The sequence below is a fragment of the Arabidopsis lyrata genome, assembly GCF_000004255.2.
Source record: "Arabidopsis lyrata subsp. lyrata unplaced genomic scaffold ARALYscaffold_1, whole genome shotgun sequence".
Taxonomy (NCBI): domain Eukaryota; kingdom Viridiplantae; phylum Streptophyta; class Magnoliopsida; order Brassicales; family Brassicaceae; genus Arabidopsis; species Arabidopsis lyrata.
In genome coordinates this window covers 24,305,544-24,324,149 of record NW_003302555.1, presented here as the reverse complement: position 1 = coordinate 24,324,149, position 18,606 = coordinate 24,305,544, and the positions used below count along the sequence as shown (strand labels likewise).

Below are 18,606 nucleotides of genomic sequence, written 5' to 3'. Positions count from 1 at the left end.
ACAACCATCAGAAAGATGGAATCATAATACAGTCTGTAGGTACATCAGAGACATTCTGCAGATGATCAACGGTGATACCACATTCAGCTTTATGAAGATCTCCAGAGAAGCAAACTTGGTTGCTGATAGTTTAGCTAAGAGTGCAAGAATAAACCAATCAAGTTATGTAATCAAGTGGAACAATGTATTATGATGTTTACTAATGAATTGGTAATTGACGACAAAAAAAAAAAAAAAGCCCACCATTTCTTTGTCGTTTTCAAGAAAATATACTAATATTCGGATGACAAAATATATATATATATATATATATATATATATATATATATATATATATATATATGCTAATAGTTTTCCTATTTCAGTAATTTATAATTTTAGAACGAATTGAGAAAAATTTAGAGATGACACTAGAAGACCAGTAGGTTTTTAATTTCTTTCTTATTTATAACTTCACCAAGTGTATTTAGTTACGGAAATGTGAACTATATAAGTATGTCTTCTATGTTCAGGTTTAACGAGAATGATTCCAAGATACTAAAATCATATAAATTTTCCATAGGAAAACTATTAGCATATTTTTCCTTTTGTTTTGTTAGTTGCGATTTTCAAAATTAAAATGAAAAAAAAAAAAGTTTTCCATTTTGCCATTACCTTTTTCCATATTAGTTGATTGCGAATTTGATATGTTTTTCTCTTTGGCTTGTGCGGGGAAACCTTTAAGGAGAACCAAAAAAAACTATGGCGTACCATGTGGAGAAACCTTACATCTACATTTCAGGGCTGGTTCGGGCCAGTATTTTCATAATTTTATCGGTTTAGTTTATGTTGTGCATATGTCTGATTTGTGTATTAACTAAGGATAAGGCGTTTTTCAACCCGAACAAATTGCGAAGTGCGTTTTTATACCTCAACAAATATACAGTGCTTTTTTTAACCTCAACGCTAAAATAATTCAAATTTATTACCCAGACTATTAAATTTGAACGTAAAACTATATTGACTTAAACAAAATTAGTCAACCATTTGTTTTCATTCACGTAAACAACATGATGGCAACGAGGAGTAACGTCGTTTTGGTCCTTTGAATCCATAAACTCAACACGGTGACAACGAAGTATCGTTTTATCTTTACCAGTGTTATTTTGTCTTTATCAAACATCATCGTTTCGTTGAGTTTATGGACTAAAATGACTAAAATGACATCGTTCAGTTCATTTTATAGATTCAAATACCAAAAAGATGTTATTTGACAAAGATAAAATGATACCTCGTCGCCATCGTGACGTCTATATGAGCGAAAACAAACGGTTGACTAATTTTGTTTAAGTCAATGTAGTTTTACGCTCAAAGTTAATAATCTGGATAGTAAATGGGCATGTCACGTATCCCTTCCTAGCAAACGCTTGCCAAACCAGAAATCTCATTTAGCCTCTTTGGAAAACAAACTTGCATTCAATTTTTGGATGCTTGAGTAAACGAGTTTACTCCCTAATGATGATAATATATGTGGATTCTAAATCCGAACACTTGAGAATTTGCAATGAAAATTGGGACAAAAACTCTCAAGAACAAAAGCATGAATCTATTGGTAATTTGACTAAGCTTCTAATTTGGACTCACTTCGAGCTTTTCATGGGCTTTCTACTTAGAGCTAGTGTTGGGCTTCAACTTCTTTCTCTAACTGGTTTCCTTCCCGCGAACTCCCCACTGAAGCTTCCGAGCTCTGGCCTTTGATGATGTCATTTATGACCGAGGGTCACTCGATCCTTGATGGCTTCTTGACGTGGAAATTCCTTTCCGTGTACTAAACTTTCGGTTTGGGATCTAGCAGTAGCACTAACAATATTTGCCCACATTACCCTAAATATACATGTAATCTCAATAAAAAGTAACACCAGCACAATAATAGATAAGGTACATGCGATACAGAATCTAACAACGTAGCGACTCAAAAAAATTAAACTTGTTTGGTCTACCTCCAGTCATAGCTTGGTTCTCTCTGTTCAATCTTTATATTGCAGCAATTTGCTTATCGGGATCAGCCAAGTCTTGTTTGCGTTTGATGTTCTCATAACTGCCGCCGTCGTCACTTTTCTTTATGCAAACTCCACCTATCATGCTTCTTCCCCGCCACAATCACTCCAACACCTGCAAATTTTAAAAACTTTGGGTTGGGTGTTAATAAAATGCGTATTTTAAAAATTTTGAGTCGTTTTAGAAGTTAAATTTTTGTTTCAAATTATATATCGTTTTAGGTTTACAATGCATATTTTTGACAGATTTTCCAATTTTATTTCTATTTTCTTAGCTTATTAATTGATGATACCACGTAAAACAATACATGAATTAGGGATAAAACAGAAAAATTGAATGTTTTCTTAATAACCGTGAAAAAACTTGATAACTAATTTAAAATAGAAGGAGTATTGCAAAGCAGAATATCTATCTATATATATACACTGCCAGAATATTGGATGCTCCGACATTATTGCTCTAGAACAAAATAAAATGCTTTGACATAATGCAGTTGACGTTTTTATTTGGCAATATAATGCTATTGATTTAATGACGTTAATATGGTAAAAACAAAATCACCAGTGGTACACTATAATCACCTTATGGTTAAAAGAACATCACCTTACTATGGTACATAATCAAACACGTTTGACCAAAAAACAATATGTTGAAATTTACTTTCAAGTGTAGATATGGTTTAGTGTGGTCTATATAAATCTCACAATAATTCTCATGTAACAAGAAACATAATCTTCATATTAAAAACATAAAATAAATATGGTTGTGTATGTCAAAAACAATTATCTATTCGTTCCGTTAGTAATGCTTTTACTTCTTGTTCCCTCATCATATGGAATGATCAGTATGAAAATTTCAGAAAGTGAGGTCAGTAATCTCTGTTCGCAATCAGCTAATCCATCATTCTGTTTCATGTTCTTTAAGTCGACTCCTGAAACAAAAACACTGGATCTTCCCGGTGTCGCAAAGTTTTTGATCAACTATGCGTCACGAGATGCCTTAGACATAAGCACGCAATTTAAATCACTCGTTAAAAGCACGACTGATCCTCATTCTAAGAAAATTTATGCTGAATGTTCAGACCTTTATAATATTGCACTTACCAATTTTGATGCCGCCCTCAAAGCTTTGGCAACAAAGGACAATGTCTCCTTAAATGTTAGAGTCTCAGCAGCAATGGCCGATGGAAACACATGTAAAGACGATTTGTCAAGTGTTAAATCTAGTCCACAACTTTTGGAGAAGATTTCTGATATTAATAATTTATCGGCTATTGTTTTGGTGATTTCTAAAATATTACCTTAACACTAATAAAATATTATAAATCGATATCGTAAAATGGATTAAATAAATAAAAAATCAAATTCCTTTTTCATTATTTCGTCAAAACTATATTACATGGCAAAAATTATGGCAAATAAAACTATCAAAAACGATGAAACCATGAGAAATACTCCACTTAACCTATCAACCCGTGTTTAAAAAATCGCTAGGCGCTAGTCGGGCGGTGAGGGTGCGCCTAGCGCCTAGCAAAAAAATCGGGGATTACACGGGGATTAATCGGGGATTAGTTTTAGGGCTATTTAATGTTTTAAAAACATATTAATCCATTATAATTAAGAAATTTATATAATATTGTTTTAAAAATTGTATTAAACACATGAAAACAAGATTTTAATTTCAAATTTATGATTTTTATACAAATTACGAACATAAGTAGGACGTTTTGAATTTTAGATTTAAAAAAAAAAAAAAAAAAAAAAAAAAAAAAAAAAAAATTGGGCTAGGCGCCATCTAGGCGGGCTAGGCGGCCGCCTAGGCGGTCTAGGCGGACGAAAAATCGGATCTCCGATTTTTCTCACCGATTTGGACAAAATCGCCGCGCTGCTCCTCCGATCAGCGCCTAGGCGGCTAGGCGGCCGATTTTTAGAACAAGGCTATCAACCATAGGTAATGCAACTTTGTTTTCTCTTTTTTTTTTTTAATCTGTATATAATGGTATTTATCTACATGACGATAATGCATATTATGTGGAACACATTGTGATTGTTTTAGTAATTACCTTATACATTTAACCGCATGATAGTATATACGGAGTTGATACATAAGAACCAATGGTACACTTCAGATTTGCGAGACTCGTTATTAACTAAAGTGGAAATATATTTGTTTGGTTTTTAGACTTGTAAATAAAATATAAAATAAATAAACGATTCAACGTATATGATAAAAAGCATTTGGCCATAGGGTATTTTATAGATTAATGGTTAATAAAAAATATGAAACAAGGAATCCAACAATAAAGAATCGTTCTCGAACATGAACATAAGATCTAAATTTTAAAGTCGATGGATCTCTAATCCCAAAGTAGTGGCTTACAGCTCTCAGAAAAGTTGCAAAAAAGCATAAAAACTTATTAGGTTTTTAGGAGTTTTTATACCCAATTATTATCCATAACTCTCAGGAACGCGTTTTACTCATTCGTCGTCTTCTGGACTGATCTGTCTAGGAGAGGACCAATCGGTCTAATTAATCGAGTCTGCTCCTCTGTCGCCGTCTGGACCGATCGGTCTAAAAAATGACCCATTGGTCCAACCGACTCTAACTCCGTTTTTGACTTCGGGCCGATCTGTCCAGGTGGGAACTGATCGGTCCAGATGGGAACTGATCAGTCTAGCCGACTCTATCTATAGATCAACTTCTGATCGATCGGTCCAAGGGAGGACTAAACGGTCTAACCGGTCTATTCCTCGCTTCAGCTTCTCTCGCCCGTTCTTGATCCGAACAAACCTGAAACCATCCAATCCCAACACAAATACCTAAAACATGTGCAAGATTCAAGATGCAACCTAAAAGACACAAAAGAAGGATTTCGATACGACAAACGATTCAATACGAATGTTAAACAAGAGACCAAAGATACCAAAAATAGTGTGCCGCTTGAAAAATATACTCTAATAAATGAATTTCTTCAATAATCTACCCAAAAAAAATCAGTTATAGGTAGTCAAAAAAAAAAAAAAAAACTAGCTTAAATCAACGTTTGCAACATAAAACATCGCCCACATCTTATAAATAAATCAAAACAAAACCAAAAAGAAATTGAATTACATACTTCGTACTCTCTAAATTGTCTCCCTTTACGTGTCTCGAGCCTTTAATTCTAATCTTGTCTCTGTTTTCTTTTCGCCTATGTCGAATCTGGAATGTCTCTGTGATTTGTGTTCTCTTGTGACCTCTGTTTCTTCACAAAGAGGAGAACATGTTTTATTTGTTGTAAGATTATATTTGTGGTAACGTTCAATGTTTTCTTGTCATATCGAGAGTTATTGATAATAATTCATGTATTCTTATGCATTGGATCTTCTTTGAATGGTGATGGTGTTGGTGTGAATTAATAGGAGAGCGACGTGCGAAGATGTTGCAATTGAAAATGTGATTCAATAATTTTTCAGGCAAAAACGTGATTCCATCATTTTTCTGTTAAAACATATTTTTTCGAACACTTTACATTTGGATCCAATCTTTTGTTGAGTTAAAAGATAGTGAAGTCATAGAACTTAAGACAATTTTCTCAAAAATCTTTGTTTCTTTGCGTTTTTCGCGAAACTTTTGACCTAGTGTGAGTTTGGCAAGAATGGCTCGATCTAATCTAGTTTTATAGATATTTTATATTTTGTAGAACTCTGATTCGGATGTAATGAGTTTATGGTTAGAGACATGGGTAAAACAATACACAATTTAGAATTTTGCCCTCACTTTCATGTTATCACAGCCTTTTATATTGTTACATTCTCTGGAGTTGTTTTTTTTTTTTGTAGTTCTTTTCTATTTTAAATATGAAAAAAAAAACTAAAATCTATAGCTAAAACAAAAAATAAGTAACCAAGAATACCAAAACTAAAAAAAGAAAAAGTGTACAAATCTATTGAAAAACGATTACCATTCCAAAAACAGAGCAAAATTTCAAATAATTCAAATAAACATAAGCAAATTTAAAAACTAAAAACCGAAAACGATGGCTTTTTTTCCCGTTGGTATAGTTATTAATTAGTAATTGAAACCATCATTTTGGTTTAATATCTCAAATTTGAACCTTCAATGTTTCGTTATATTTTCTAACGTTTTTGCTTTAAATGTTCTAATATTTTGCTTATATTTTGTTTATATTTTGATTATTTTTAATGACTTATTTTTCATCTTCATATAATAAGCTTATTAAATTTTAGTTCTAAAATCAACAACAATACTGGTATATAAACATCTATTGGAGTTAATATTGGAGTATTGGGAAGAAGAATAAAATCAACCATGAGAAGTTAACCTCAAGATTGTAACTAGTTTCTTTCATCGATCTGTACTTATATATGTTTTAACTTTTTTATTAAAACCAAACCGAATCTAAACCGTAAATCAAATCACATTAAAACGAAATTTCATCAAATTGAAATCATGAAACTAAAAACACCTTTATTTTGGTAAATATTTACATTAACTTATATTCGGGCATTACTTATATTCAGGCATTCAAATAACTTTACTATTAATTTCTACTATCCATATAACCAAACACAATTATTTTTTTAACATTAATTGTAACTCAGAAATATCCATATAATGCTCCACAGTTAATAATATATATATATATATATATTTAAATAATTTTGTAAAGAATTAAAATTATGATTCTCAAATCATATTTTTATTTATTTTATAATTGTTTTGAATCATCATATATACATAAAGTTAATAAAATCTAATGTTTCTGCATATATTGTGATTCGAATTTTTTAAAAAGGACATATATATACATATTACTTAATTGATGAAAAAAGTGTGTTCAATATCTCAGTTCCACATCGGCTAAAATGTTTAGAAAATAATTCAGAATCATATTATAGATAAATCAAAATAAATAAAAAAAACTGAATGAACAAGAAGTTTAACTTTACAAGTATCTAAATTTAAAAGTATATATACATTTTAATTTGGTTTTTAGCTAAACAATTTAATTTTATCGGATATAGTAAATTTTTAACTTTGAAAAGTTTTAAATATTATTACTGATATATTTAAACGTAACTTAGTAAAAAGTTTTAAAATATTATGAACATGTTTAAACATATAAAAAGTCTGAAATAGCATAGGACAAGTTATATTTTGGGACTAGTTATATGGTCGAATGTGTTTGAATCCACATTAATAAAAATTGATAATATCATTAACCGACATTTTAATATGAGTTAAATCCTCATTTTGTTATTTTATTAACACTATTAATATTAGATATGTCGAATTAGACTGATTTAGTTAAGAGATGTGAAACATAAATTGTTTCTAGTATATTGCAAGTTAACTTCTAGTATAGTTTTATAAAAGGAAGACTGAACCAAAACTAAACAAAACTATACACTACAGAAAACAATGGTTTAGTGCATCAACTAGATTAAATATTAAAAAAAAAAAAAAGATAGCTCATCCCACTCTTGAGTCTTAACTATAGCATGTGCTTAATGAGAATCTAAGAACTCTTATACTATTACATAGAAATTATTTTATTTTTTTGAAAATTCCAATAATATCTTCTGGTAATAATTTATATATTAACATGCCTATTTCAAATGCTTGGCATTTTATTATAATATATACAAAACAAAACAAAAAACATCTATAAAACCCACCCTGAAAACTCGATCACTTTATGTCCCTTCGGAGAGCTCTCTCCCTCAAGATTTATCAAAATAATTATTAGATCAATCTCTCCTCTCTAGTTTATGAGAATATCAAAGCGTGAATATAAGTAGAACAGAATTCGCAAACTGTAAAACCCTTATTAAGCATAAAGAAGAAGTGGAAGAAGTCGAGAAGAAGATGGAAATAGAAATAAGGAGAGGTCCATGGACTGTGGACGAAGACATGAAGCTCGTCAGTTACATTTCTCTTCACGGTGAAGGAAGATGGAACTCCCTCTCTCGTTCTGCTGGTAATTTCTTAAACCTTTTGCATATAAGTATATTGAAATAATATTAGGATATGATCATGCATGATATATATAAGATGTAATGTGTACATCGATCCAGATCAATAGAAATCGTTAAATGTCCATATCCTAGAGTTATTGTCTCAATTGGATTTCTCAAGTGTGTAGCTTCCCCAAGAGATATTAGATTTGTGTCTACCATTGATTTGAATGGTTAAACTTTGGTATTGAAGGATTTTTTATATTCTCTTCTCAAACAAGTAGTCTTTTTTAATTTTGTTCTTAAGCATTTTAGACTAAATCTACTTTTTTCTTATTAGAAAATCGTTTTGGATTTTGTAAGTTTTTATATCATGTGAAGTTTAATTTAGAATCTATCTTATAACCAAATGATATTAAATGGAGTAGATACAAAAACTCTTCCTCTTATCAATATGTTGTTATTCCTAATTTTTATCACATCTTATGTGATATATAGATACATATACTTATTTATTTTTTTGAAAGAATATATAGATACATATATGAATGTGATTTTGCGTAACTATGAGAATACTTTTCTTATGGCTGTGACTTCTCCATGTCGGCATAATCTAAATTCCTCTGTAGAATTGGTAAAGTAACAAAGAACAAGTTGACATATTCATAGTTCATTATTATCATTAAAAGTATACTTTCGTATGAAACAGATTGGTCGGTCCAAATTTATTTATTTTTCCTTTGGAGTTCTTTTCATTAGCCTTTTGAGTGTGGAACTCAAACACCTTTCCCAACCATCCAATACGATAAAGCCTCATTTAATTGTTATATTTATTGGTTTGGGAAATTGGACTAGTGTCCATATACTATTGACTAGTGTACATTCTAGTTAATTCATGTTGATATATTAATTGAATTTATATTGAAATTATTTTGCAATTGAGACAGGACTAAATAGGACGGGGAAAAGTTGCAGATTGCGGTGGCTAAATTATCTCCGGCCAGATATCCGCCGTGGAGACATATCACTCCAAGAACAATTTATCATTCTCGAACTCCATTCTCGTTGGGGAAATCGGTATGAAACCTTTATTTATATCGACATATAGACATACAGTCAATACATTACTTGAAATAGAAAAAAGGGACATATATACGTTGAAGAGAGCAAATTTCGAACGTCTCTATGAAATAAATAACTCATTATTCAATGTATCAGTAGATAATTGACAAAATCAATTTGATGCGTATTTGAAATTTCTTGGTTGAATTGTGATTAGTATATGAACAGAATTAGTAGATAATTGACAAAATCAATTTGATGCGTATTTGAAATTTCTTGGTTGAATTGTGATTAGTATATAAAATTTGTATCATATTCTTATCAAAAAAAAAAAAAAAAAAAAACGTGTATCATATTTGAAATTAAGATAAGACAAATCAACGTCTTTTTATCGGGGTAACTAGCTATTAGGAAACAATTGTAACCTTTAAATCATCTGTTTAATCTAGTAAAAAACTTAAAAAATATTTACACCGTCATTTTAGAGTTTTTGTTACAAAGAATGCTGTTTTTTTTAATATTTTCATTGCACTAATTCAACTTGTTTTAATTGTATATTAACAGAATTAATTTAAAATAATAATTATAGTATTCACAAAGAGTATATTTAAAAAATATGATTTTCATTTATTTTGATAATGATGGGTTATAAACTAAATGAGATTTCAATAATTTAAAATTTCTTCTATTTTGAAGGTGGTCAAAGATTGCTCAACATTTACCAGGAAGAACAGATAACGAGATAAAGAATTATTGGAGAACACGTGTTCAAAAGCATGCAAAACTTCTAAAATGTGACGTGAATAGCAAGCAATTCAAAGACACCATCAAACATCTCTGGATGCCTCGTCTCGTCGAGAGAATCGCCTCCACTCAAAATGTCGAATTTACCCCTAACCACTACTCGCCTGAGAACTCGAGCGTCGCCACTGCCACGTCATCTACGTCGTCGTCTGAGTCCATGGCGTCGAGTTTCTACGGTGATGATCAGGTGGAATATGGAACGTTGGATCCGAATGGTGGTAATTGGTTCAACGGCGGAGATGCGTTTGAAACTTTGTGGAGTTTTGACGAGCTCAACAAGTGGCTCTTACAGTAGCAGCATTTCATGTGATAATTACTTAATGTATCAAACATAAACTTATTTAATTGTATAAAACAATTAAAGGTTTTTCTCCCTTTCTGTTCTTTTTCGTCTTTATGTTTTTTTGTTTCCATTTCTTTATAGGTTTATTTTGTTGTGGTGTACGTTTTTTACAAACAAAAAATTCTGCTTATCATTGTTATCAAATTTATATTTCTACACAGAAGCATGATTTAGATAAGAGCACAGAAGAGAATAACAACATGAGTTTAGTTAAAAAAAAAAAAAAAAAAAAAACATGAGTTTAGTTGGTAATGTTTTTAAGGATATGCGTAAGTGGTTCGGGGTTGGAAAACTCGGGACCAAGTCGTCATATAAGATTGTTTTTCTTCTTTTTTAATATAAATATAAGATCGTTTTTCTTTCTTCTTTTCTTCGTTTTCCTTTTTCTTCGTTTAGTGGTATTTTTAATAGTTTGGATCATATATAAAACAGATCCAACGTAACCGTTAGTAGGATGTATATATATATATATATATATATATGATTGTCTTTCCAAAATAGTGTGTACTGAATAGAAGAACTGAATCAATGATCTTCAAACCAATAATTGAGTTAACAATACGATCATTTGTAATCTACAATGATCATCAATTTCGTTTTATAAAATATCACCTCATTATAAAAAAAAATTAGGAATATTTGAAAACATATCCCAAAGAAATTCATGACATATACTTGTAGTGGAATGGATTGAAATTGAAATTGATGCATAATGTATATATCAAGTGAACATCAAATTATAAGTTTTACTCTCTCCTCTAAACTCAGAGTTTAAGTGTTCATGACATCTTGCATATTGCTTAGAGCTCTTAAAGGTGAGATCAACTCTTAAAAATTGGTAAGTCAAAATTCGACGTCTCAAAGATCATTTAAAAAAATAATCTTTAGTTACATACATGTTAAATTCTAAATCGGCTATTTAGTTTGTAGTGCTTATTGTTTTAGAAAATTCTAGTTTGTAGGGCCTATTTTCCTGTTTGGCTAACCAATACTATCGTTAATTTCATTTAAAAGTCACATATTAATTTTGTTTGTATAATCATTAATGGGATTAGAGGTGGGAACATCTAATAGTTTAACAACTAAAAGAAAAGGACGTACGTGAATGATGTCTCTATTTCCTAATCATGATTAGAATATACTATTATTATATACTATAATCCAACTCACGAAACACTTTATCGAGATTATATACGTCCAGAGAGGATGAACTCAAATAAATTAGTCTACTTAACTAATTTCTTAAATAAAATTATTTCTCAGTGTGTTTTTTCCACTACGTCAAGAATAGGATCACAGATTCACCAGAACCCTAATTTGGTAATCAAGATATTAATTGTTTAGTTTTGTTAGAACACTAATCACATACGGAAAATATAAAGACACGTGCGACTTGTTGCTTTGAAAGAAAAAAGAAGTAATACGGGTTTGAATAAAAAAATTTAAACATCATTAATATGCTGTTTCAATAAAAGTTAAATTTTTATTTTATTATCTTTTAATATTATCGATATTAGAAAATAATATGGATTAAAATAAAATTGTATAAAAAAAATTATTCCGTGGTATAGCTTTCGGAAGGGGAAAGAAAGAGAGAAGTGGCAATGGCGGCTGTAGTGGGAATCAAAGAGAAAGGTGGGCGCATGAGAAGCAACCCAAAAGTGGTCCCAATTCGACACATGTGTGCTACATCTTTCACGTGTCTTTTCTTTTTTCTTTTATTTAGCATCCTCTAGAAAAATTATCTTTTTAAGAGTGGCTATCGTTTCTTCGATTATTGGTTCCTAATAACTCGATTTATCATTTATCCAGTTTCTGTTTGGGTCGGGTAGTTGACTGAAGTGGAGTTGGATTAGTTTGGATAAATAATTCATTTTTATTAATCCTCCAACTATATATCGATTACTAATTAAAATTTTTATTTTATTTGCATGTATTTTATATTGTTTCTGTTTTAAAATATAAGATGTTTTAGTTAAAGTAAATAGATTAAAATATTCACTTTTAAAAATTTTATCCAATCATCAATAAAATTACATAATAGAAATAATTATATAATATTAAAGTAATCTATACTTTGCATAAAATTTAAAGACATTTGATATTATGTATAAAATAAAACGTTTTTCCAATATAACTTATATTATAAAATGAAGAAAAATAGAATTTTACATGTTCTTCTTTCTTTTTTCCTTTTAATTTTTTATTATTTGAATATGCGTTTTCGTTAATCTTATTGCAAAGATAATCACTTCTCATTATTATATGTGCTTCTAGAGAGATTCCTTTTTTTTTAAATACTTCTAGAGAGATTCCTTATAATTAGGGAACGTTAGTGCAGAAAACAAGGATATATGGTTTTGGACTTTCATTTCAATAAAATTATTGCAGATAGACAAAGCGACGAATTAAATTAAACACAAATAAAGTGATCACTCCATGATAGAGGACAATTTGATTTTGAAATAGTATAAACTTTTCTTCCTCATAATCCCTGTTTTAGAGACATAATTGCATCTTCGGGACCAAACATTGCATTATTATCCCCCAGACTAATCAATCTCAAAACATTAATAAAAATATCTAGAAGATAAAGTAACACAACGAAAGTCTTTGCTTAGGAACTTGTTCTAATATAAAGTAGGAAAGGGAACCCTACATGCCCAAGTTAATGGGGTTTTATAAATATTAAAAGAAACTTAACAATTAATCTAATCTATAAAGGCTTACCAAGGTTAATTATGCAGTATAAATTTATAAAGAACAAGAAAGTTAGACAAATGTCAAAAGCTGTATGTAAAATATGAGTAGAGTCTATGCAAAGCAACCTCAAGAAATAAGCCATTCGTGGACCTTGTCAGTTTTCTTATTGATATTTTCAAAACTGTTTCTGTATTGACAAAGTTGAATTCAAAACAGCCATAATGATTATACTGTGAAAAAAATCAATGTAGTCGTTGAACATATATAAAATGTAGAAGATTGGATCTCAAATATCTCAAAAACTATTGCAAATACACTATGAACTATAAGATGGTTGATGATTGTACAATTGACATTTTTCCTAAAAGATTATCCAAATTCAATAGGCCCAAAATTCAAGTTTGAAAAAGGTATCCAATAACAGCCCAAAACTAAACGACCAATACATGTCTCTATGATAAATTAAAAGAAAAAAAAAAACATGTTTTGGGATTACTGGATTTCTATTAATTGAACGTTGACAATATTTTCTATTATTAAGGAGATGGAGAATAAGAAGATTTAAAATTCGAGTAAAAAATTAAAGAGATGATTTTACAAGTAAAATGGTTGGAGGTAAAACGGTTAACAAGTATTGTCTATTCATCCTCTCTATAACTTTAACAGTTCAATAAGTCTTATAAATTTACTTCATTATTAAATCATTTATCCAATATTACTTCCTTAATATAATGGGGTGAAAAACCACATTTCACCTCCACAAAGTTAACGTAACACATTCCAAAACTTTCATCTCCGAGTTCTAGTTACACCGATCTAACATGTCTACTTTTAGCCTAAACTTTGAACATAGTTAGACAAAAACACTACATAGATATTACTAAAAAGCTCTGTCACCAACATCAATCCTAGTCCTTACATGTACGAAACATGTCTAAACGGCTATCCTCGAGTCGTAGCGAGTACGCAAGTTTCTTGTACTCGCCCCATGTAAATGTTTGGTATAACCGTGGCTGATTCATCATCGTGACCATGGCCGAAAGAGGCCCAATCTTCGCTTGAAGCGGTGGTCCAGCGAAGTACGCCGTCGAGAGCCGACTTTCTTCTCCGTAGGTCAATGCTCTATGCCTTACACTTATAAATCTCCCGTTCGTCATCACCTTAATTAAAATCCAAAAAATAATTAATAAAATCCACAAAATTGATAAATGACAGAAATATTATTACAGTAAAATGTTGTAACCAAAAAAAAAAAAAAAAAAAAAAGCACGTTCATGTTTAGTTTAGTTTTGGTTTTTTACGGTTTTTTTGTTTGTTGATTTCATAAATAAATGGTTTTAGGTTTCGTATTATATGTTTGCGGTTTAGGTTCTATTTTTACGGTTTCGATTTCGTTTAGGGTTAATGAGACTTTGGTTTTTAATCACCACAAATAAAAATGATGCAAGAAAAATAAAAAAATGTAATCAAGAAGACGACTGAAAGAAAAAAGAAGACACCGACCTGTAACAAGTCTCCTACATTGACGCAGAAAGCTGAAGGGTCAGGGGAGACAGAAACCCACATGCCATCTGAATTTGACACTTGGAGTCCTCCTACACCGTTAGATCTAAGAACTGTTAAGATCTGAGGGTCGGTGTGTTCTCCGAAGCCAACTCTTGTCAGTGACACAGATTTGTCAGAAAGATTGGCTCCACCAAAGAATTGATCGGACGGTGGATAATGATTCACTCTCAGAACGGAGTCACTATCGACGGAGCTGATTAACCTACTGAAACTGTGAGGTGGGACATGAAGTCCCTCAGCCGTCAGATCTAAGATCTCACGAGCCAACTGCTTAACTGCTTCTATGTAACAATTCACTGTCGAGCTGTCAAACATATACGTCACACATCAGCACGAGCTTCATTTTTTCTTTGTTACTTATAGAAATATACGAAATATATCCACGTAACCTTAATATTTCTACTTTCAGAAAGAAATTGGTTTTTTTTGTATCAAAGAAAAAAATAAATAGACAAAAATGAATCATTATTGAGTTAAGTACGAAAAAAAACTGTTGAAACATTAGTACGAACAATTATACAACTTTGTAAGAGTTCGTATATTTAATAACTAAGACTAGCAGATTGTACATTTGTAGTATATATAAGTTTTTCTAATAGCTCAAAATATAAAATACACACATGTATCATGTAGTTTAGTAGATACACAATTCTTATCCATACACTGTTATTGACAGGCCCGTGCCTATGTAGGCAAATTAGAAACGTTTGCTGGCCTTTTTTAAAGAATTAAAGTATTTAGGTTATTAGTTTTTGTTTTAATACTTTATAGTAATAGTAAGTCTAAATGTAGAGTCACAATACTTTTAAAAAGAAAAATCAGAAACAAATTAAATTAAAAACGATAACAAATTAGGATATTAAACTTCTTCTTATGTCAACTCATGATTATTTTACCATTAAGGCATTAAATTTTCGTTAGTTTTCTAGACTAATTTTTGTTTTCAGATCTCAAATGTCTCAATAAGGCAAACTCATGGTTGTTAATCCTTTTTATTTTTTCATTACATTTCTTCATTTCTCTTACCCAATTCTTCTTTAGTTAATCATTTTTTTTAATCTTTTTTTTTTTTTGTGTTTATACTTATTAATAATTTTATATATTAGATACTATATTTTTAGTTTATGGTCTTAACAATCCTAGGAACAGCTCAGGTTTTTTTTTTTTGGTATGAAGGAACAGCTCAGGTTATTGAGACAGACTATTAGATTTTTTTTGTTTATTAGCTCTGATAGTTTTGGTTCCTCTAGACTCCACTATTGTTTAAAAGGTTCCAAAATAAATGAAAAACAAGCCTATAGCTAATTAAATAAATAAAAGGTGAACTATTTGTTTATAGTATCAATAATTAATGCTTCCATGAGCTATAAGTCTATAACTCTCCTTTTACATTAATATAGACCAACAAGTTAACATTTAAATTATATATACTGTTATACTGACATATAAGCATACATTAAAATATAATTTACATAAACATGCATTTTGCCTACATATAATAACCATGTGCATTTATCACATTAATATTTTCAAAGTTTGGTATATATATATATACAAGAACTTCTGAACGTTTCCACGCTATACATGCAGTTATATATTTATATGAAAATTAATGCAACTATAATCTATTTCATTAATATATTAATAATGATTAGGTTTAAAGGAGACTCAAACTCAAACCGTAGACGTACAAATACAGTTACTATACGTGTATACCTGAAGGAGAGCTGAGAACGAAAGGCAGGGTCGTTAGTGTGAAACAGCAAATACTCGACCTCACCAGAGTCACCGTTGAGGCCAATGTCTCTAAACCCATACCGGAAAGGCTGGTTAACCGGTCGGACTGATTTCTTCTCGTGAGCCGGTTTAGCAAAGAAGTTTATAGACTCTTGCTCCATCCTTGAGATGGTGGTTTGGTCAACGCCATGGTTGATCACTTTGAAGAAGCCGAGAGTCTCACAGGCTTTGACTATCTGCATCGACACTTGTGATCTCTCCTGCGACATATCTATTATTGGTATGTCTTGATCTACGGCCACGATTTTCTGGGACCCTTTCACCATTTTTAGAGAGAGGGAGATTGTGTGAGAGAAGATGATGAGGAAGAGATTTTCACCATTAGTGTATGCATGTATGTGTGGATATATTTATATACAAGCACAAGAGAGAGAATTTTTGGTTAACCAAAATTGGTTATCACGTGCATACATATGTATTAGGCACCAACGGGTAATACTATGTTTGGTGGAGTCTTATAAATTTTATAAGGACTATATAAGGTAGATAATTAAAGAAAAAGAAAGTTGCATGATGCTTTGTTACGATTAAAGTTTTATAAACACATCAGAATTAGGGGAAAGACTTCAATTAGCTATTTTGTTTTTTCCTTTTTCACTGATCTTTTGTTTTAAGTTTTTGTTGGTTTCTTCTTTTCTTACACAAATCATTTTAATGATTATTTTTTTAGCTATACGACTACAACTTTACAGAATAAATTTAAGAATTTGTTACCTGATGGAATTTCATCTTCTTCTTTCTTTTTTTTTTTTTTCTGAAAGAAATTTTATCTATTGTAGATGAATATGTTAAAATCTTTTGTACTTGCACGTGTATGTACATATATATTAAACATTATCAAATGCGTGTTCTCTATGTATTATCTCATATATGATGCTTAATATGAACCCCTAAATCTAAATCTAACGCAAAACTTGATTTCATGTAAATCATTGCATTTAATATTATTTTTTGTCACCCAACATGTTAATATACTTCCCACAACTTTCAGGTAATAAGAATGCATAATACTATTCTCCAAATATTCGTGAACCTCTTTCACATTTATTAATTTGTATTCCTCGGGATATTCAGCTGATCGAAGACTTCTGGCTAAAGTAGAACCCGCAGATTCCCAATTTGCAAAAGAAGTTTGACCTCTTTATTATAATGTACTACTATTCAATATCCACAATACAATTTTATTTTTTTCTTTTTGGAATCTTATAACTTTCCTCTTGTTGAATAAAATAAAAGATAACCTATGTGAGATAACATAATAACCGGCCGATATAATATTCTCTACATAATTCCCAACAAAATACTTGAATGATTTACAACTAAGAAAAGTAGATATTGGCGGTGATATCTTGTGACAAGTTATTCGATTCTGATAATTTTATATTCCGTTGGTGTCTTGAAACTTCAAAGATATTGGTCACTCTTTCAACAAACCAGATTTCTTTTAAAAGAAAGTCAAATTTAAATTAGATAAAAATAGCATGGGTTTGAATTTGGTCGGATCAAGTTAATGGGAACCAGTGGGTACATTCCTATATATGGAATATTGGGTATGACTGGTAAAAAGTGGAAGAAATGAGATGAAAAATAAAAGAAGAAAAGAGAAGAAAATAAAAGCAGAAAAACAGAAGAATTTTTTCTCTCATATATTTGAAGTTGGATGAATTCTACCTTTTCACGTTGCTTTTTGAAGAATTGGGAAGAAAACAAAATCAACTGCTTTTCATCTGACTGGTTACATTTAAGTACAACACAGAAGAATTACTTTTCTTCTCATTATTTTTCTTCTATGAAAGAGTACTAGTCAGACCCATTGTTTTCTATATATATATACAAATTTATTGACCACCAACTGGCACATTTATATTTATAAATTTGTTCAGCTTTGTAGCCAGACTTTTATGGATAGCTTCATTGACTCGAATTTATATTGATTTCAAAATACAGTCCATTTATTCGAGTTCGAATGTATGTGATCGATGAGATTGACGGGGAATTAATGTGATCGTATGTGGTAAACGCAATTAGAATACTGAATGATAGTTAAATAAAATAATAGAAATGACTAAAAATGAAAGAAAAAAAATAACAACAATAGTATATACTAGCATATAGACAGATTTTAGATTCTACAAGCAAAAAAAACTATCCAATAATCCAACCTTTATCTAATTATTAAATGCCCGAGTTCTAATTCTCTGCAAAAATCCATCCAATTATCCGACCTTTTTGTTACCATTAAATGTACAAGTTCAAATTCTATGAATGTATTGTATATTGAATGTGTTATAGTAAGTCATTGCTAGGACTAGGAGTGTGTCAGTTGATTCATAG

The 18,606-nt window shown here is 30.5% G+C and overlaps 2 protein-coding genes across 2 annotated transcripts; one reads left to right on the top strand and one right to left on the bottom strand.

The window, feature by feature from the left end:
* The first annotated feature begins 7,739 nt into the window (after nucleotides 1-7,739).
* On the top strand, nucleotides 7,740-10,247 carry LOC9327466 (transcription factor MYB108). The gene is made up of 3 exons (XM_002894042.2): nucleotides 7,740-8,020; nucleotides 8,945-9,074; nucleotides 9,756-10,247. The coding sequence occupies exons 1-3, from the start codon at nucleotides 7,909-7,911 to the stop codon at nucleotides 10,156-10,158; spliced, it is 645 nt and encodes a 214-aa protein (XP_002894088.1). The 5' UTR covers nucleotides 7,740-7,908; the 3' UTR covers nucleotides 10,159-10,247.
* A 3,385-nt stretch (nucleotides 10,248-13,632) lies between these two features.
* LOC9330149 (gibberellin 2-beta-dioxygenase 4) lies at nucleotides 13,633-16,949 on the bottom strand. The gene is made up of 3 exons (XM_002891357.2): nucleotides 16,192-16,949; nucleotides 14,413-14,779; nucleotides 13,633-14,069 (listed from the first exon to the last, which is right to left on the bottom strand). Exons 1-3 carry the CDS (start codon nucleotides 16,536-16,538, stop codon nucleotides 13,818-13,820), a joined length of 966 nt encoding a protein of 321 aa, XP_002891403.1. The 5' UTR covers nucleotides 16,539-16,949; the 3' UTR covers nucleotides 13,633-13,817.
* Between the last annotated feature and the right edge of the window lie 1,657 nt (nucleotides 16,950-18,606).